Source organism: Theropithecus gelada, chromosome 7b, assembly GCF_003255815.1.
Source record: "Theropithecus gelada isolate Dixy chromosome 7b, Tgel_1.0, whole genome shotgun sequence".
Lineage (NCBI taxonomy): Eukaryota > Metazoa > Chordata > Mammalia > Primates > Cercopithecidae > Theropithecus > Theropithecus gelada.
The window spans coordinates 74,310,693-74,331,679 of NC_037675.1; the positions used below are offsets into that span (position 1 = coordinate 74,310,693).

Here is a 20,987-nt window from a genome sequence, read left to right on the forward strand (position 1 = left end):
TTTTTTTTTTTTTTTTTTTTTTGACACAGGGTCTCACTCTGTCGCCCAGGCTGGAGTGCAACTGCGCTATCTCGGCTCACTGCAACCCCCGCCTCCTGGGTTCAAGCAATTCTCCTGCCTCAGCCTCCCCAGTAGCTGGGATTACAGGCGCCCACCACCAAGCCTGGCTAATTTTTTGTATTTTTAGTAGAGACGGGGGTTTCGCCATGTTGGCCAGGCTGGTATGGAACTCCTGGCCTCAAGTGATCCACCTGCCTCAACCTCCCAAAGTGCTGGGATTTCAGGCCTGAGCCACTGCGCCCGGCCTGACTACTCTTTCCCCGGTAATTCTTGCGTCACCAAGCCCCAACCCACCCTGCCGAGTTTTGCTTCCAGACTCCTCTCCCATCCAGCCGACTTGAAGCGGCCTCGAGCCACGTTGTTTGTTCAGGCAGAATTTTTCTTTGCCTTCTCTTCAAGGCCGCTCAAGCTTCATGAAGCGGTTCTTTATTCTGACTATGCCCACTTCTCTCACTTCCCTCCTCACCCAGCCCCGCTCCAAACCCTGCACTTATCTATAAACTCCTGACAGCCAGGAGTTTAGCCTGAAATCCTAGCTCCCTCTTTAAGGGCTAAAATGCCTTCGCACGGGGTGCAATGGATGAACCCCACCGCCTGCTTTCTAACGGGTCCAGCCGCGGGCAGGGGCCTGGGTTATGCAGCCACATGACGCACCAGGCCTGCTGCTGGACCCCAACAAGCCTGGCCTCTGTGAACCCAGCTGTCCTCACAAACTGTCTCTTCGGGCCACAAGCACATTAGACGCTTCCGTTTTCCTTTCATTAGATCTCAAAACCGTCAGCTGATACCCGGGACAGGCACAGCACACATAGGTCATTCTAGAAATATTGGTGGTCTGAGCAAACTCCAAGCTGGAGACGACACGAGAATGATAGATCCGATCCCTTCTCTCAACAGAAGAAATCAAGGCTTAGAGAAGGGAAGAGACTCGCCCTAGGTCCCACAGCAAGCAGCAGTACTGGAGGCAGCACGGAGGCCCCCCGGTTGCACGGTCAGGGCTCGCTACGCTACACCCTGAACGCAGACCCAGGGCAGCGGCCTCGGCCGCCTGAGGCCACTGCCCAAGGCATCGCCGCCTGTCATAACATCACGTTACTTCTGTCCCTCGCCTCACAGACTCCTTCTCTCGTTCCACTACAGGGAGAGGACTTCTCCAGGGCCGGATCAGCCTGCGGGGGGTGGAGGACACGGCCTCTCAGGAAAGCGGCTCCAGACAGTTCCGCTGCTCCGGGAGCAGCACCCCCGGCCCCACCCCCACGTGCGCCTGGCCCCACCCCCAAGCGCTCCCGGACCAGCCTCCACGTGCATCCGGCCCAGACAGGCCAAGCCTGGGAGGAGCCGAAGCCCCACTCCCCGCCTTCTGCGTAGGATCGCCCCTATTGACGTCGACAGACAGAAGCCGCGTCCAGTGAGAAGGAAAGGACGGCTGCTATAGCCCTATCGGCTGCTACAACACCAAAACGTATCCACCTAACTGGCTGACGCTACACCTTGGTCTTTCCGGGTCCTTGCACGCTTCGGCCCAACTTCTGCACAACTGAGCCCGAGGGGAATCCGGAAGGGACCTGCTGAACTGGTAAGTCTGTGCTGCCTGGGGTGCCTACTGGCGTCGGTTCGAGGGCTGCCGCGCGCCCGCTGCAGAGCTCAGAGTGGGAGACGGGTGCGGCGAGGAAGGCCAGGGAAAGGGGCGGGGAGGGGCGGGGAGGAGCGAGCACGTGGAACGCCGGTGCCACCGGGCCTAGGTGGCAGCTGGGGCAGGGCGCTTAGCCCGTTCGGGGACGCGTGGGGCCCTCCGGCGGGAACAGCGCTACAACCGTAAACACGCAGGGAGGGCACCCCGAGTGTCGCCGCTGAGGGCGTTTCTCTAAGCGCTTCTCTAAGCCCTGCTGCTGAAGGCCCCACCAGACACCTGGCGGGGGCTGGGCTGCGGGCCTTGGGGCGGTGTCCCCGTGAATGTTCAGGTCAGCATAACAGGTAAGGCGTGGCTGACGCTTACGAAGTGGCCGGCACTATGCTGGCTGCTTCACAGGCACTACGTTTTCCCAGCACGAGCGCTATGATGTGCTTGTTAGACGCAGAAAGGGGTGCAGTTTGGTTGTCCGTGAGGGGTAGCGAACAAACTAGCAAGTGCTGGGGCCTGGGTTTGGCCCTTGCCTTCACTCTGAGTTGTGTGTTAACGAGAAAGCCAGCTCTTCCACGCCTCGTGGGTTCCCCGGGGGCTTCAGAAACCAAGACACCTTTCACCATGGTGTTCTACAGGCATTGTCTTGTGACTCCAGCGGCGCAGCCAGAAGCAAAGGAAACTGAGGGGACAGCTTCCTAGAGGAAACAGTTCCAAAGTCCCAAACTCTGATTTTAAATTACGATAGAAATTAGAGTTGAGGTGATGTTTCGTGGGTAACCAGGCCTGGGGGTCCTACCAACAGAGGTGGAATCCCTGTTCCACCATTTAGCTTACGCTGGGTATGGTACCTAGCCCTCTAAGCCTGTTTCCTCATTTATAAAATAGGATTGAAAATACCAACTCAGGGTGGGGCGTTAGTACAAAGCCTGCTGCCTGAATTATTTCTTAAATAAATGTTAACAGAAAACTTTGTTGTTTTTTAAGTCGGCTGTCCAAAATGTTGTTGTTTTACAATGAACAACTCTTAAATGCTGGGACTACAGGCACGCACCACCAGACCCAGCTAATTTTTAAATTATTTGTAGAGACGGGGCCGGGGGAGGGAGTGGTGTCTCACTATGTTGCCCAGGCTGGTCTTGAACTCCTGGGCTCAAGCAATCCTCCCACCTCGGCCTCTCAAAGTGCTGAGACTTTAGAGGCATGAGCCACCGCCCTGGCCTGTAGAAGCTACTTTGTATTCAGCTTTACAAACCAGTGGAGTTAGCGTTTTGCACACTACAGCCCACTGGTGTGCAGACTTTTTTTTTTTTTTTTTTCCTTTTTGATACGGAGCTTCGCCCTTGTTACCCAGGCTGGAGTGCAATGGCGCGGTCTCGGCTCACCGCAACCTCCGCCTCCCAGGTTCAAGCGATTCTCCTACTTCAGCCTCCCGAGTAGCTGAGACTACAGGCGCGCGCCACCAAGCCTGGCTAATTTTTTGTATTTTAGTAGAGACAGGTTTTCACCATGTTGGCCAGGATGGTCTCATCTATCTCCTGACCTTGTGATCCGCCCACCTCCCAAAGTGCTGGGATTACAGGCATGAACATCACGCCCAGCCAGTCTACAGACTCTTAACAAAATTCTCCTGTTTTTGGATAATTAGGATGTTTCTCACTTTAACTATCACAGCATGGTGTAGTAAACATCATATATATGTGTAGTTTATATATAAATATATATATGATGTATACTACACCATGCTGTGATATTTCACATACCCTAAAATTCACTTTTTAAAAAGGGTTCAATCCGGTGACTTTTTTTTTTTAATTGGCAAGATTGTGCAACCATCACCGCTGCCTAATTCCAGAACATTCTCATCCGCCCAAGAATCAACCCCGCAGCCCCAGGATACCCCAGTCTCTGAGCCGCGGTTGTTGGGCTCTAGTCCAGGGCCCCTAACCATGTGCTAAACAAGATGGTGAGGCCCTGCCTAGAAATCAGAACAGCCCCGAGGCCTCCAAACCGAAGAGCCCCGTGGGGAGATGGAGCCCCTCCCCCATTCTGAGCTTTGGCCTCGTGCTAAGGCTGGACCTACCCCCTGTGATGTCAAGCCTACCTCCCGGGGGAGGCGAGGCCAGTCCCGAAGTGTGCGGGCTGCCATCCCCCACACTTGGCTCCCGAGCTGGCCAGTGTTGGGGGGCGGGGCCCAGCACTGCGGGTGGCGTGGAAGCCCGGGGCTGCCCCCTACTGGGTGTAGCGCACCCACCGCCCCTCGCCTCCTCTGGGCCTGCGCCTTGGGCCTGTTGAGGCCAGGCCTGGAATGGTGCCCTGGAAGCAGGTAAGAGCCTGTAATTCCGGAAGCTGCGGGCTCCCAAACCAGACACCATTTTGGAGACCGGTGCAAAAATATTTGCCGCTTGTGTGTGGAAAACTGCAAGACTGTGAGAGAGAGCCGACCTTCTCGTGCATGAACCTTTATAGAAGGTGGTTCACATATTCTGTACACTACATACGCATACGCTGGGCACATACTGGCTCGCTGTGTTAAATCTCAGAATTGCTGCGGCGCGTGGTGGCTCACGCCTGGCATCCCAACACTGCGCCGAGGCGGGAGGATCGCTGGAGGTCAGAAATTCGAGACCAGCCTGGGCGGCTACAAAGCGAGACCCCGTCTCTACAAAAATATTTTTTATTTTTATTTTATTTTATTTTTCTGTCAAGCTGTTTTTTATTTCAAGGAGAGGGCAGGGGAGGGGGCCCAGTCTTTCTTGGCGGCGGCTTTCCTCATGGCGGCCAGTACTTTGCTGAGCTCCTCCTGCTTTCTCTTGGCACGGATGTGCATCCCCACCCTTTTCTTGATAAACTTGAGGGCCCGTTTCTCCTTGGAGACCTTCAGTAACCCCATGGCGCGCAGCTCGTACGGGGTGAAGCCACACACCTCCCGGATCATGTCCCGCACAAACTTGGTATGTTTGCTCTGACGCCCGCGGCGGCGGCTGTGCCTGGGCTTGCTCACGTTCTTGGTCACCTTGTGGCCCTTGTTGAGGCCCACGGCCATAGGGTAGCGCAGAGCCCATGGCTGCTACTCTCCAATGGCGCCGTGGCGGAAGGCCAAAAATGTTTTTTTAATTAGCCTGGTGTGGTGGCACTCGCCTGTAATTCCGTCTACTCCGAGGTGAGGCAGGAGGACGGCTTGAGCCGGGGAGATGGAGGTTGCTGTGAGCGGAGATCGCGCCACTGCACTTCAGCCAAAAGGAGAGTAGGAGGGAATAAGTAAATAAAATTAAATAAAGTGGTATCTCACTGTGGTTTTGATTTGCATCTACCTAAGGACTAATGATGTTGGGTATCCTTTCATGTGCCAGTTGGCTATTTGTGTAGCTTCTTTTTTTTTTTTTAGACGGAGTTTCGCTCTTGTCGTCCAGGCTGCAATGCAGTGGCACCATCTCGGCTCACTGCAGCCTCCACCTCCCGGGTTCAAGCGATTCTTCTGGCTCAGCCTCCCAAATAGCTGGGACCACAGGCTCCCACCACCAAACCGAGCTAATTTTTGTATTTTGTATTTTGAAAGATGCGATTTCACCATATTGGTCAGGCTGGTCTCGAACTCCTGTCCTCGAGTGATCCACCCGTCCCAGCCTCCCAAAGTGCTGGGATTACAGGCGTGAGCCACTGTGTCTGGCCCTAACTAGTGTCTTTTGATGCACGGAAGTTTTCAATTTTGATGAAGCCCAATGTGTGTGTGCGCGCGCGCGTGCACGCACTTTGAGTGTCATATTTGAGAAATCATTGCCTAATCAAGATCATGATGATTTATACCTTTGTTTCCTTCAAAAAGTTTTACAGTTTTAGATCTAGATCCATTTGGGTTCGTTTTTGTCCCATATGGTATGAAGTAGGGATCCAAATACATTCTTTTGCATTTTGATATTCAAATGTCCCAGCAGTTGAAAAGACACTTCTTTCTTTAGTTGAATGGTCTTGGCACCTCGATGAAAACCAATTGACCATAGATAGGCATATGGGTTTATTTCTGGTCTCAATTCTACTCCATTGATCTGTATTTCTATCCATATGCCAGTAACATGGTGTCTTGATTACTGTAGCTTTGTAGTGAATTTTGAAATTGGGAGGTGTGAGTCCTCCCAACTTTGTTCTTTTTCAAAATTATTTTGAGTATTCTGGGTCCCTTGCATAATATGAATTTAGGATCTGCTTATCCATTGCTTAAAAAAAGGCATTTGGAATTTTGATATGGATTGCATTAAATCTGTAATTTCTGTCAACAGTGTTTTATAGTTTTCTGTGTACATGCCATACATTAATTTTGTTAAATATATTCCTAAGTACTTTCTCTCTCTCTCTTTTTTTTTTTTGTAACTGAGCCTGAGCAGGACCAGAGGAGTACTTTATTCTTTTTGATGCCATTGTAAATGTAACTTTTCTTTAATATTCAGGCTGTTCATTGCTAGTGTACGGAAATACAACTGGTTTTTCTATATTGATCTTGTATCCTGCAACCTTGCTGAACTCATTTATTAGGTCCGGTAGCTTTTTGATGGATTCTTTAGGATTTTCTGTATATAAGATCATGTTTGGTCACCTTTTATTTCTTTGTCTTGCCTAATTGCCTATCTAAAACTTCCACTACAATGTTGAATAGATGTAGTGAGAACCAACATCTTTGTCTTGTTCCTGACCATAGAGGGAAAACTTTGTCTTTGGCCAGTAAGTATGATGTTAGGTGTGGGTGTGTTTTGTAGCTGCCCCTTATCAGGTTGAGGAAACTACCTTCTGTTTCTAGTTTGAGTGTTTTTTTAATCATGAAAGGATGTTGCATTTTGTCCAGTGCTTTTTCTGTGTATCAACTGAGAAAATCATGTGAGGTTTTCCCCATCAATTAATACGGTGTATTATATTGATTGATTTTCATATGTTGAACCAACCTTATATTTCTGAGATAAATCCCACTTGGTCATGGTATATAATCCTTTTTATATGCTCCCGGATTTCACTTGCTAGCGTTCTGTTGAGGATTTTTGCGTCTCTATATTCATAACACATATTGACCTATATTTTTCTTTTCTTTTCTTTTTTTTCCTTTTTTTTTTTTGAGAGACAGAGTCTTGCTCTATTGCCCAGGCTGGAGTGCAGTGGCATGATCTCGGCTCACTGCAACCTCTGCCTCCCGGGTTCAAGCGATTCTTCTGCCTCAGCTTCCCAAGTAGCTGAGACTGTAAGTATGCACCACCATACCTAACTAATTTTTTTGTATTTTAGTAGAGACGAGGTTTCACTCTATGTTGACCGGGCTGGTCTTGAACTCCTGACCTCAGGCGATCTGCCTGCCTTGGCCTCCCAAAGTACTGAGCTTACAGGCATGAGCCATTGCACCCAGCCTTGACCTGTATTTTTTTTCCTATATCTTTGTCTGGTTTTGGTAACACGATAATACTGGCCTTATAAAATGATTCGGAAAAATGTAGTAAATATCTTGGAATTATTTTTGGAGGATCAGTTCCCAGAAGGAAGGCACGTACATTTATAAGTTACTTGATAAATATTGTCCAATCATTTTCCAAAAAACCAAATTGTGTTTATTTATTGTTTGAGATTAACGTTGTCTTGGCAGAATAGTAGTCTCTTAGAAATTATAATTCTTGGCCGGGCGCGGTGGCTCAAGCCTGTAATCCCAGCACTTTGGGAGGCCGAGACGGGCGGATCACAAGGTCAGGAGATCGAGACCATCCTGGCGAACACGGTGAAACCCCGTCTCTACTAAAAATACATAAAAAACTAGCCGGGTGAGGTGGCGGGCGCCTGTAGTCCCAGCTACTCGGGAGGCTGAGGCAGGAGAATGGAGTAAACCCGGGAGGCGGAGCTTGCAGTGAGCTGAGATCCGGCCACTGCACTCCAGCCTGGGCTACAGAGCGAGACTCCGTCTCAAAAAAAAAAAAAAAAAAAAAAAAAAAAAAAAAAAAAAAGAAATTATAATTCTTTATGCCTTGAGGTACTTAGAAGTTTCTCTGAAAGACAAAAGACAAGCCCAACCTTCTGAAACACACCTGATTTTAACATCTAGAGCAGCTCCAAAGGTACTAGATGCATCATGTTACCAGCAAATTGTTTTTGAGTGCTTCCTACATAGAACAGGGTTTTTCAGCTTTAGCACTATTTTTGGCCAGGTAACTCTTGTTGTTTTTGAGATGGAGTCTTGCTATGGTGCCCACACTGGTCTCAAACTCTGGACTCAAGCCATCCCACCTCAGCCTCCCAAGTAGTTGGAACTGTAGGTATGAGCCATCACAACCAGCTGAATAATTTTTTCTTTTTTCTGTCTCTTTTTTTTTTTTTTTTTTTTTTTTTAATGTTTGTTTGAGACAGGATCTTGCTGTGTTGCACAGGCTGGTCTTGAACTCCTAGGCTCAAGCAGTCCTCCTGCCTCAACTTCCCGAGCAGCTGGGATTACAGTCATCAGCCACTGCACCCAGCCCTGGATAATTCTTACTGAAGAATGTATGGAAGCTGCCCTGTGCATTGTAGGGTGGTTGGCAGCATCCCTGGCTTTTACCCACTAGGTGCTAGTGGCAGCCTACCCCTCCTTCTCCCAAGTTGTGACAAACAAAAATGTCTCCAGATGTTGCCACATGTCCCCTGGTGGGCAAAATAGTCCTTAAGAAGCACCGATCTACAAACTGTGATGCATACTGGGTTTTATATTATTACTAGATAAAATTGTCTCTAATGGCCGGGCACGGTGGCTCACGCCTGTAATCCCAGCACTTTGGGAGGCCGAGGTGGGCAGATCACTAGGTCAGGAGTTCGAGACTAGCCTGGCCAATATGGCAAAACCCGTCTCTACTAAAAATACAAAAATTAGCCAGGCATAGTGGCGCACGCCTGTAGCCCCAGCTACTCGCGAGGCTGAGACAGAAGAATCACTTGAGCCCAGGAGGCAGAGGTAGCAGTGAGCCGAGATTGTGTCACCATATCCTTGTTACTTTCAAATATGTCTCTTTAGGCTCAGTTTCTCTCTGTATTATCAGACCCGTATTTCCCATTGCCTGCATCTTGAGATTGATTTGTTCAAAATCAGACTTACTCTCCTCTCCCCAAAGTGTTCTTCCTTTATTCTTAGTCTCCCTGCTCATGACTTTACCAGTTATTCACTTAACCTTTCTCAACTCCTCTCTCCACCTCTCCCATGAAATTCGCTGCCTAAATCAAAATCCAGGCTCTGCTATCCCACATACCATGTCCGTAATGTGTAAGTGAGTTCATCTCACCTGGGTTGCTGCTGCAGTTCTTACTGTCACCTTCTTCCCCATGCCGCTGCCTTTCAGGTGCCCTTTCTTAGCAGCCCTAATCATGTCACTCCTCGCCCACCCAGAGTCCTCGTGACCATGCCCTGTCTGCCTCTGCAGGTTCATACCCCCAATTTCTTGAACTTCAGGCTCTGGCCATACCAGATGGCCTACAGGCCCGCCGCCCCCGCTGCCTTTTTTTTTTTTTTTTTTGTGACAGAGTCTTGCTCTGTCGCCCAGGCTGGAGTGCAGTGGCACTATCTCAGCTCACAGCAACCTCCACCTCCCGGGTTCAAGCGATTCTTCTGCTTCAGCCTCCCAAGTAGTGGGGATTGCAGGCACCCACCATCATGCCCGGCTAATTTTTGTATTTTTAGTGGAGACGGGGTTTCATCATGTTGTTCAGGCTGGTCTCGAACTCCTGACCTCAGGTGATCCGCCTGCCTCAGCCTGCCAAAGTGCTGGGATTATAGGCGTGAGCCACTGCACCCGGCCTAATTTTTGTATTTTTAGTAGAGATGGGGTTTCACCATGTTGGTCAGGCTGGTCTCAAACTCCTGACCTCAGGTGATCGCCCACCTCGGCCTCCCAAAGTGCTGAGATTACAGGCGTGAGCCACCGCTCCAGGCTTCCCTGACATTTTCATTCTTCAGACGGCACTTACCTCCCTCCCCCACCTCCAGTCCAGGCACGTGGAGCAGTCACTCCCTTCTCTCCCACCACACCTGGAGAGACCTGGGTCTGTACCCTTATTCTGCGCTGCAGGGGTTGGTCTGTGCATCTGTCTCCCATATTAAACAATCAGTGCCTCGAGACCAGGGAGCACAGCTTATTATCTCTGCCCACTCCCTAGCGCCTCACATGGAGTGGGCGCTCTGTAAATGTGTGCGGAGTAGTAAATGGAAATAACCCAGAGCAGAAAGAAGCTACTTGGGACTTAAAGTAGCCACAGGTTTCGTTTTGCTTTGCTTCAGTTCAGCAAAAATTTGCTAAGCACCAACTAGGTCATGGATGCTAGGAATAGAAAAAAGAACAAAGTAAGATGTTTGCCTTATAGAATTCACCTCACATCCAGTATAAGATGGGAGTATGAACAAAGAGTCATGCAGAGTGATGAGTGCAAGCATGGACTGTAAAGCAGCCGTAGAGAATGAACTATGTTTGTGTTTGGGGAAGACACACTCCCCACCCCTGAACAGGCATGTTAAAAGTACTAGAAAGGTACTGTGTTCGTACTAGCCTTTAAACTCTTTCTGTATTTGGAAGGCTTTATTAGTGTGACTTTTTAAATGATTTTTTTCTTTTTCTTTTTTTTTTTGAGATGGAGTCTCGCTCTATTGCCCAGGCTGGAGTGTGATGGTGCAGTCGTGGCTTACTGTAGCCTCCGCCTCCCAGGTTCAAGCGATTCTCCTGCCTCAGCCTTCCAAGTAAGTGGGATTACAGGCACCCGCCACCATGCCCGGTGAATTGTTGTACTTTTAGTAGAGACGGGGTTTCACCACGTTGGCCAGGCTGATCTCGAACTCCTGACCTCAGGTAATCCACCTGCATCGGCCTCCCAAAGTGCTGGGATTACAAGCATGAGCCACCACACCTGGCCTTTAAAAGGATTTTTGCCCAACCTCAACAACTATATTACTTGATGTTGGCAGGCCCCCTTACCGGATTGAAGTGCCTATACCTGGGGCCTATATGAGTTAGGGGTGAACACATGCTCTCCCTGGCCCAAATTGGCACTTGTCAGTGCTTTTCTCATCAGCTGTGTCCTGCTGATTGTGCAGCCGCCTGTTGAGGATAATGGTGTGAGTGGGACACAGTCCTGCCTCCTGTGGGTGATCTGAAGTCTGACTCACCAATTCGTGTGTTCCTTGCTGTATTCATACACTGTTACATAATTAAACAAATTAGAATCATTTCATATACAGAACATACACTCTAAAGGAATTTTGACCTTTTTCTAGAGTTGGTAATAATAATAAGCTTTATGTCAGTAGGGCTTATTTCTCCTATCAGTCTTTTTCTTTTTTTGAGATGAGGTCTCACTATGTTGCCCAGGCTGGTCTCAAACTCTGGGCTCAAGCAATCCTCCCACTTCAGCCTCCCAAAAGTGCTGGAATTATAGGCATGAGCTACCGCATGCAGCTATTTTCCTACCAGTCTTAACACTGGCCACACATGCTTCCCTTCCTGTGCACAGTGCCTTTCAGCTTGTACCTTAACTATTAATAAATACAACGGAATCCTTTTTTTTTTTTTTTTTTGAGACGGAGTCTCTCTCTGTCGCCCAGGCTGGAGTGCAGTGGCCAGATCTCAGCTCACTGCAAGCTCCGCCCCCCCGGGTTGACGCCATTCTCCTGCCTCAGCCTCCCGAGTAGCTGGGACTACAGGCACCCGCCACCTCGCCCGGCTAGTTTTTTGTATTTTTTTAGTAGAGACGGGGTTTCACCGTGTTAGCCAGGATGGTCTCCATCTCCTGACCTCGTGATCCGCCTGTCTCGGCCTCCCAAAGTGCTGGGATTACAGGCTTGAGCCACCGCGCCCGGCCACAACTGTATTCTTTAGCTGGGGTATAAGATAACTGATCCATAGGGAAACCCACACATGGTGTTCAGGAGCCATTGTTTAGGACGATTAATAAGATAAAAATTTGGGGGCCAGGCTTGGTGGCCCATGCCTGTAATCCCAGCACTTTGGGAGGACGAGGCAGGTAGATCACTTGAGGCCAGGAGTTCTTGAACAGCCTGGCCAACATGGTGAAACCCCGTCTTCACTAAAAATACAAAAATTAGCCAGGTGTGGTGGCGGGTGCCTGTAGTACCACCTACTTTGGAGGCTGAGGCAGGAGAATTGCTTGAACCCGAGAGGCAGAGGTTGCAGTGAGCTGAGATGGCGCCACTACATTCCAGCCTGGGCAACAGAGCGAGACTCCATCTCAAAACAAACAAACAAACAAAAACCAAACACACACATTTGGGCTGCAGGAGCAGGGATATTACTTTCAGAAAAGAGAAATTTAGACAGGCAAAAGAGCAGATCGGGGGTTAGGGAGAAATCATGAACTCACTTTTGAACCTGTTGGATCTGCGGAAATAGACAGGAAGCAGCATATAGGAACTTGATGCTCAGTAGGGATATTAGGGTTGGAGCTGCATCTGCATTGGTAGATGAGATGGTGTTAAGTCTGAAAAGAAGAGGATCTAGGACAGAACAATGGGAAGCACACACAGGGTGTGTGACCCAGGAGAAATGAGCAAAGGATTCATTTAGCAAGAAGAAAACCAAGAGAAAGATATTACAGAAACCAAAGGAAGAATGTAGCCTCCTGGTGCCTGCCGCATGTTGCAGGAATAAGGGCTAAAAAGAGACCACTCACTTGGGCAAGTAGGTGATCACGAGCAAGAGCATTTTAGCAGAAAGGCGAGGACAGAGGAAGCTTGGCTGCAGTGGGTTGAGGAATATTGGGAGATGAAGACACTGAGTTCGTGGATATAGACCATTCTTTCAGAATATGCCCATTCTTTTTGGATTAGAAATGGAACACTAACAAATGAAAAACCTGGGCATGTTTTTAAGCTGAGATAAGGAGAAGGAGACATTAACATATGTAGAAACAGATGTCTGCAGTTCCTGGGGAGGAATGAGATCAATAGCCAGGTGGGATGGGTCTGCTTTTTGAAAAGGAGCAGTGATACCTGTTGTCCAAGACAAGGAAGAAGACAATTAGTAATGGCAGGTATTTGTGGAGCAGAAGGGAGTGAAGTTAGGGGATTCATGCCTAGCAACGTTTCTTTTCTTTTCTTTTCTTTTCTTTTCTTTTCTTTTCTTTTCTTTTCTTTTCTTTTCTTTTCGATGGAGTCTCACTCTGTCGCCCAGGCTGGAGTGCAGTGGCGCGATCTCAGCTCACTGTAAACTCCGCCTCCCAGGTTCAAACTATTCTCCTGCCTCAGCCTCCTGAGTAGCTGGGATTACAGGTGCACGCTACCACTCCTGGCTAAGTTTTGTATTTTTAGTAAAGACGGGGTGTCACTCTGTTGGTTAGGCTGATCTCGAACTGATCTCATGATCCGCCCGCCTCAGCCTCCCAAAGTGCTGGAATTACAGGCATAAGCCACCGTGCCCAGCCATCCCTATTTCTGTGGAGTAGGGAGCTGTGTGGTCAACTAGGGGTGACAGGAAGGAAGTGGGAAGGATGTTGAGAGAGTGCTGGAGGCAGCCCTTCCTGGGTAAGGCTTGGTGTGGCAAATCTGATGATAACCCAGGGTGGGTCAGCCTTTTGCTGGTGCTGAACATGAAGCAGCTGTCAAGAAGCAAACAGAACGGCCGGGCGCGGTGGCTCAAGCCTGTAATCCCAGCACTTTGGGAGGCCGAGACGGGCGGATCACGAGGTCAGGAGATCGAGACCATCCTGGCTAACACGGTGAAACCCCGTCTCTATTAAGACATACAAAAAACTAGCCGGGCGAGGTGGCGGGCGCCTGTAGTCCCAGCTACTCGGGAGGCTGAGGCCGGAGAATGGCATGAACCCGGGAGGCGGAGCTTGCAGTGAGCTGAGATCCGGCCACTGCACTCCAGCCTGGGCGACAGAGCGAGACTCCGTCTCAAAAAAAAAAAAAAAAAAAAAGAAGCAAACAGAAAAGCCACGCCCACGCACGGAGATTCATGGAATTTTTGTTTTTCTCTTTTAGGAACAGAAATGAATAAAAGTAGCTGGCAGAGTAGAAGAAGACATGGGAGAAGAAGCCACCAGCAGAACCCTTGGTTCAGACTCCGTGATCCTGAAGACAGGCAAGTGTGCTGCTCTGGGGAGCCACTTTTGCCCAGTGTGCTTCTGGCATTGTACGCATGGCATGTCACACGCTCACAGGCGTGGAGATCACCAGGGGGCTCGTCCCAATGCAGGTTCTGATTCCGTGGGTCTGAGGGGTCTTGAGGATAGCCTACCTTCCTAACGTGCTCCCAGGGCATGTGGCTGTGGTGGGCCAGCCCACCACACTGAGTAATGAGGAGAGAGGACCACTCTCTGTTCTTTCCTAAGCGACCACGACCTCTGGCCAGGGCATTCGCCGTAAGGCTGGAGGTAGACGTTATCTGATACAACTGGAAAACCGTTTCTCCATTTTGTAGACCTTTTATGAAAATACCTTTGTGGAAACCAAATTTTATTCAGCCTAAGTCTTGGACAAGGATATACACTCATGCTTCACTTAACGAGGGGGAATGCATTCTGAGGAATGTGTTATTAGGTTGTCGTGTCACGCAAACATCATAGCACATACTTAACACAAACCTACATGATACAGCCAGCCACACATCTAAGATACATGGGTATAGCCCATTGCTCCTAGGCTGCAAACCTGTGCAGCATGTGACTACTGAATGCGAGAGGCAGGCAGGACACAGTGGTATTTGTGGATCTCAACATAGAAAAGATACAGTAAAGATAGGGTATATAGGATTTTTTTTTAAACGGTATACCTTTATATGACACTTCCTGTGAATAGAGCTTGCAGGACTGGAAATCAGTGAGTGAGTGATGAGTGAACACAAAGGCTTAGGACATTATACTAGTGTAGACTTTAAAACACTGTACACCAAGCTACATTACATTTATTTATTTCCTTAAGAGATGAAGTCTCACTCAGTTGCTCAGGCTGGTCTCAAAGTCCTGAGCTCAAGTGATCCTTCTGCCTCAGCCTCCCAAAGTGCTAGGATTACAGACATGAATCACCACGCCAGGCCAAGGCAACATTAAATGTATTTTTAAAATAAAGTTGGCTGGGCCGGGCGTGGTGGCTGACGCCTGTAATCCCAACACTTTGGGAGGCCAAGGCAGGCGGATCACTTGAGGTCAGGAGTTTGAGACCAGTCTGGCCAACATGGCGAAACCCCCTGTCTACTAAAAATACAAAAATTATCTGGGTGGCGTGGCACACGCCCCTGCTACATCCTTCAGCCTATAATTCCCACAGAAGCTACTTGTGGATTTACACATCAAGTGTTTTAGCCACGGCTCTATCCCAGTGTTACTAACTAATCAACTCTGTCCCCCAAACCCAGTTTTTCTGTCTGTAAGATTGTGTAGTCAAGTAAAAGTTAAACTCTTCATGCTACTGAATCCAATAAAGAATGAAATTCACCTAGCCTTGTAACTGCCGTTGTGCTGACAAATGAGCCCAGCTGGTAAAATTCTTATTGGCAGAGATTTCTATTTTTTCTTTTAATCTGGAAAATTCCACAAGACCTCACAAAATGCTTGAGTGAGAAAATAAGAAGAGGGAATCACTAACATCTGTTCTCTTTTAAAGAAAGAAAAAAGAGTGAAAAACCAAAACCTTGCCCTATTTTGTTGTATTTGCAAGAGGAGATCAGTGCTTCTCAAGTAATCAGAAAGGTCAGAGATCAGAGGCGAAGGTTGCAGAACTTCCCAAATGGACCCCCAGTCAGAATGCCTGGAACTCAAGCCCTGGGCTCCAAGTTAACACAGCTGTGTGTCAACAGGTCCGACTCCCAGGCAGCACAGTTGGCTCAGGATTCCAGCCACGGTGATGATGAGTCTCCGTCGACCTCGTCTGGCACAGCTGGGGCCTCCTCTGTGCCGGGTAAGGCCACTTGCTGGGTGAGACTCCTGGCCCCTGCGCACAGGGAAGGCTGAGACCCATTCCTGGCTCAGAAGGAGTTCCAGGAGCAAATTGAAACACTCAGGGAGGGAGCTGGGTGCATCAGGAGTGGTGGTCCTGAGGCAAACCGTCTCCCCCAGGACTGAGCACAGTCCGGGATGTTGCTTGACAAGGGCAGCTCATCCCCGCTCAGAAAAGACAGGCAGCCATGAGGTGGGGGGACAGGCCACTGGGCACCCAACTCAGGTGGTCAGTTCACAGTGGTTGAAATTGATGCATTTAATTTTTTTGTGTAAAGAGCTACCTGGGTTTTACTTTGACCCTGAAAAGAAACGCTACTTCCGCTTGCTCCCTGGACATAACAACTGCAACCCCCTGACGAAAGAGAGCATCCGGCAGAAGGAGATGGAGAGCAAGAGACTGCGGCTGCTTGAGGAAGAGGACAAGCAGAAAAAGGTGGGCTCCTCACCCCTTCGCCCCCCTGTCCTCCGCTCCTGCTAGCACCTATCCATCCACTGTTGAAAAGGGTGCCAATTAGATACCCCTGCAGCACTTAGCAGAGGCACTTCAGGGGGTGTAGCCCCAGCTTTTCCCTGGCAGAAAGAAGACAAGAACAGCCAAGAGCCCCTCCTTCCATCCCCATTTTCTCGTTTGCTAAATTTTTTCAGCAGTTATTTTTTTATTTATTTATCTTTTCGAGATGGAGTCTCACTTTGTTGCCCAGGCTGGAGTGCAGTGGCATGATCTTGGCTCACTGCAACCTCTGCCTCCCGGGTTCAAGCGATTCTCCTGCCTCAGCATCCTGAGTAGCTGGGACTACAGGCACGTCCCACCACGCCCAGCTAATTTTTTTATTTTTAGTAGAGACAGGGTTTCACCATGTTGGCCAGGTTGGTCTTGAACTCCTGACTTCAAGTGATCTGCCCGCCTCAGCCTCCCAAAGTGCTGGGATTATAGGCGCAAGCCACCACGCCCAACCTTCTTCAGCAGTTCTGTTTTGTCATTCCTGAAGGAATCTTGGGAGGCAGTGTGATATAATTTTAGTAACTGTTTTTTGGTTTTTGGGTTTTTTTTTGAGACAGGGTCTCACTGTGTCGCCCAGGCTGGAGTGCAGTGGTGTGATCTCGGCTCACTGCAGCCTCCACCTCCCAGGTTCAAGTGAGCCTCCTGCCTCAGCCTCCCAAGTAGCTGGGATTACAGGTGCCTGCCACCATGCCCAGCTAATTTTTGTATTTTTTTTGTAGAGATGGAGTTTCACCATGTTGGCCAGGCTGATCTTGAACTCCTGGCCTCAAGTAATCCGCCCACCTTGGCCTCCCAAAGTGTGGGATTAGAGGTGTGGGCCACCATGCCCGACCCAGCTTTCTATTTTAAATAGAAGACCAGGATGCATGGTTTGGAATACAGGCCATCTTGACACAGGTCTAAATGCTAGCATATATTGTTGTCAAGGTAGGCAATGGAACGTATAGTTCCAGCCTTGGGTCACCACAGGGGGAATGGAAAGCAATGCAGGCCTGTTTGCAGTCCCATTGCTGCACTCTTGCACCTGGTGACTTCGTCCCCCTGGGTGTATGTGGATGGAGAACATGGCAGAGTTGAGGAGCAGACTTTCCTGCTCACTTTTTTTTTTTTTTTTTTTTTTTTTTTTTTTTGAGACGGAGTCTCGCTCTATTGCCCAGGCTGGAGTGCAGTGGTGTGATCTCGGCTCACTGCAAGCTCCGCCTCCTGGGTTCAAGCCATTCTCCTGCCTCAGCCTCCCAAGTAGCTGGGACTACAGTCGCGTGCCACCACACCCAGCTTAATTTCTTTTTGTATTTTTAGTAGAGACGGGGTTTCACCATGTTAGCCAGGATGGTCTCGATCTCCTGACCTTGTGATCCGCCCGCCTCGGCCTCCCAAAGTGCTGGGATTACAGGCGTGAGCCACTGCGCCCGGCCTTCGCCCACACTTTCTTGTGCTGGGCCTTTCCTCTTGCCAAGGACAGGAGACTTGGAAAGGATACCATTGGATTTTTATGCATAAAATTTCTGCCAATTTAGTGCCTATTTCCTTTATTGCGTCCTGTGGAACGAAAAACATTCTCCATTATCCCATAACAAATAAATCTTCATTGAATTGTTCTCTTTTTTGTAATAAATCTAGATTGCCAGGATGGGATTTAATGCATCTTCCATGCTCCGAAAAAGCCAACTGGGTTTTCTCAACGTCACCAGTTATTGCCAGTAAGACAATGCCTCTTTGTTATGTTTTCTTCATGAATGTTCTTTTCCTGTTTCTTATTTTCATGGTACAAGAATCCAATCTGGACAGACCATGTGGCTACCCTGTGAGGCACCTGCACAGTTGACGGGCTCCAGTTCAGAACCTGCCTTCTGCTGCTTAAACCCACCCTGAGAAAGCTGTTCTCTCTAGACTGAAGGAGAGGGACTCTTGCAGGAGGCTAGGGAGAGAGGATGGGGATGTAGGCAGAGATGTCTATTCTCTGGTACTCATAAGTCATTCTAGTAGAAGATCCTACAACTTCATTCCCATGACATTTCTGCATGCTTCTTTTCTTTCTAATGAGTTGTCACCAAAAATGGGGCATTAAATGGATGTGTGTGTACTAAACTTTATCCAAGTACTTATGATGTCTGATACAATTCTAACTAAAACCCTGTGAGATAGGCCGATACTTTTCCCCATTTCCTGAGGAAGAGACTGGGGCTCAGAGTGGAGTGATTTGCTCAAGGTAAAACTAGAAGTGGTCTGACTCCAACACCTGAGCGCCCAACCCTGCGTCTCCTGCCCCCACTGTACATGTGTAAGTGAAGAACCCTGCATTTAAGGCAGCTTCCTGGGGCACAGCCCTCGCACCTTGGAGCAGGACTCCTTCAGGGAAGGCCAGAAACACCGTGGGTATCAGGCAGGGTAGGCCTCTCCTCTGTTTTCCTCCTTCTGAGACAGAAAGAGTTAAAACTCTAGTTAGATCTGTTCCTCATCCTGCAAAACAAGAGGCAGCATATCCTGGGGCTCTTCCCAGTAGCAGAGTGCCCTCCAGACCATTGTTTCATCTCCAGCACTTTCGTCATCTCAGGAGAAGGAGCTGTCCTGGATGATGCAGGCACAAGTCCCTCTAACTCCCACTCTTTGACTCTGTAAATGGGCCACTCACTTCTTCATTTTCATCTTCCTGAGTGTTCTGTGGGGAAACTCAAATTCAGATAATCTGGGATCTTGCTCAGCTCCATTGCTGAGAAGTACTATGGAGCAGGCTGACGAGGAGAGATGGGCCTCAGCGGGGAGGGAAGGCCAGAGACCCCCGAATCTTCTTCATGCATGTCAGCTACAGCATCCATGCCCCTACCCTCTGTTTTTGCAGTTTAGCCCACGAGCTGCGTCTCAGTTGCATGGAGAGGAGAAAGGTCCAGATTCGGAGCTTGGATCCCTCCGCCTTGGCAAGCGACCGATTTAACCTCATACTGGTGAGTGGGAGGGGGACAGCTGTGGATGCCTAGGATGTGAGTACTACCCTCTGGACACTTTGTGGCTTAGCGTTGCCAGTCATCAAGCCTGGCTCTGGAGAAGCCAACTGCAATGAAAGCAGGTGGCATCTTCTTGGTTGTACGATTTTAACCTGCCTGCTGGCTACTGGCTGGGAGATGCTGAGCTGGCAGGCAGGCTGTGTGGTGACCATCATCACCCCCATATCAGTTCCATTGTTTGAAATCAGAGTCTGGACCCAGCCACACCTTGACTAAGAAACCTGACACAGTAACTTCTCCTTGGCTGTGTTATATATTCATTTAAAAAGGTTCACAGTGGACCAGGGGACATCTAATTCTTCCTGAACTGGGACAGGACTTGGTGGCTAAACCTGCAGCCCAGTATGCCTTTGGTCACTCCTTGCTTGCCGCCCTGGCCTCAGGGGCACCTCCCATCAACACACCTCCATCACATCATTTGCAGGGGGTGAAAGGCCTTCTCTGGTTTGGGATGGACCCAAGCTGGAGGCCAAGGTCAGCCACTTAAACCCAGAGGCCAAGGAAATGTTGGCAGAGAGCTAGAGGGTCCACTGCAAACAAAGGTCCCTGACCTCTCGATGGACCACGTAAGAGCACGGTCTGCCCGGCAAGCCCTGTCCTTCCTGGAGGCTGAGGGAAAGCCAGGGAGAGTGAGACGAGGATACAGAGGCAGGAGCATCTGGACTCAGTCATCTGCTGGCCGGACTGGAGGCCGATGCTAGAGATTGACCCTGGAGGTCAACACTGCATCCTTCTGCCCCAGGAGACCACCACAGTGGGGTCCTTCCGTGTGAGGGGTGTTGGGGGCTGGGCCCACATTCTCCCGTGTGGCTTTTCTCTCCATGAGTGCTTGGGGATATGGTTTGACTGAATGAGTGGAATCTTCTGTTGTGGTGGGTTCCCCTCAGGAGTCCCTTCCCTGGGGTAAAGCACATGGGAACAGTGGGGATCATTGGCGTGTGGGGTCTGGTGATACACAGGCCACTGTTCACAAGCCTGGACACCCCGACCCTCGTGCTTCATCTCTCCTGACCCAGGCTTTACGTGTGGTAGGTCGTCTCCATCACCCAAAGTCACAGTGACAGGCTGGCCGGTGTGACCGCAGGGCCAGAAAGTGGCTTGCCACCTGGCGCGCAGTTTTTCAGATCTGAGTCTAGTCTCAGTGATTCTTCTGGGAACATGACTTCTTCCTGGGTAAACTTAACAAAGTTGATACACTTTCACCAAAACCAGCGTCCAAACCTGTGTGTGGGTCTGTATTTATTAATATATACAAAACACATAGCTATGTAGAGTTTTTGCTTTGAAATAGCGATTAACCACATCATGTTTTAAAAGGAGAAAAGAAAAGCTTAAAATAGCCCACATCTGGCACAGTGGTTCATGCCTGTAATCTCAGCATTTTGGGAGGCTTCGACAGGCGGTTCACTTGAGCCCAAAAGTTCGAGACCAGCCTAGGCAACATGGGTCTCTACAAAAAGACCCATGTTGCCTGGGTCTCTACAAAAAATATAAATTAGCTGGGCATGGTGGTGTGTGCATGTAGTCCCAGCTACTCGGGAGGCTGAGGTGGGAGGATCACTTGATCCCAGGAAGTCAAGGCTGCAGTGAGCCATGATTGTGCCACTGCACTCCAGCCTGGGCAACCAGATCAAGACTCTGTCTCAAAAGAAAAAACAAAAATAGGGCCAAGTGCAGTGACTCACACCTGTAGTCCCAGCACTTTGGGAGACCGAGGTGGGAGGATCACTTGAGGTCAGGAGTTCGAGACTGGCCTGACCAACATTGTGAAACTCTGTACTAAAAATACCAAAATTAGCTGGGTGTGGTGGTTCACACCTGTAGTCCTAGCTACTCAGGAGGCTGAGGTGAGAGAATAGCTTGAACCTGG

The 20,987-nt window shown here is 49.3% G+C and overlaps 1 protein-coding gene and 1 pseudogene across 11 annotated transcripts in view; one reads left to right on the forward strand and one right to left on the reverse strand.

Annotated features, from left to right (window-relative positions):
- Positions 1 to 1,428: 1,428 nt before the first annotated feature.
- DCAF4 (DDB1 and CUL4 associated factor 4) overlaps positions 1,429 to 20,987 on the forward strand; it is a 38,600-nt gene continuing 19,041 nt past the window's right edge. For 5 of the 11 annotated variants that reach the window (XR_003120517.1, XM_025392527.1, XM_025392530.1 and 2 more), the window contains exons 1-6: positions 1,429 to 1,636; positions 13,659 to 13,758; positions 15,472 to 15,572; positions 15,889 to 16,046; positions 17,736 to 17,815; positions 18,955 to 19,057. Coding sequence is in view for 8 of the 11 variants with exons in the window: in XM_025392527.1 (XP_025248312.1) it covers positions 13,667 to 13,758; positions 15,472 to 15,572; positions 15,889 to 16,046; positions 17,736 to 17,815; positions 18,955 to 19,057 (534 nt within the window). In the remaining 3 variants the exon portion in view is untranslated. Of the gene's footprint in view, positions 1,637 to 1,834; positions 2,022 to 10,030; positions 10,195 to 13,658; positions 13,759 to 15,471; positions 15,573 to 15,888; positions 16,047 to 17,735; positions 17,816 to 18,954; positions 19,058 to 20,987 lie in introns of those variants that run through there. The other 6 variants (XM_025392528.1, XM_025392532.1, XM_025392531.1 and 3 more) reach the window with 6 other exon arrangements.
- LOC112628407 lies at positions 4,398 to 9,099 on the reverse strand (annotated as a pseudogene).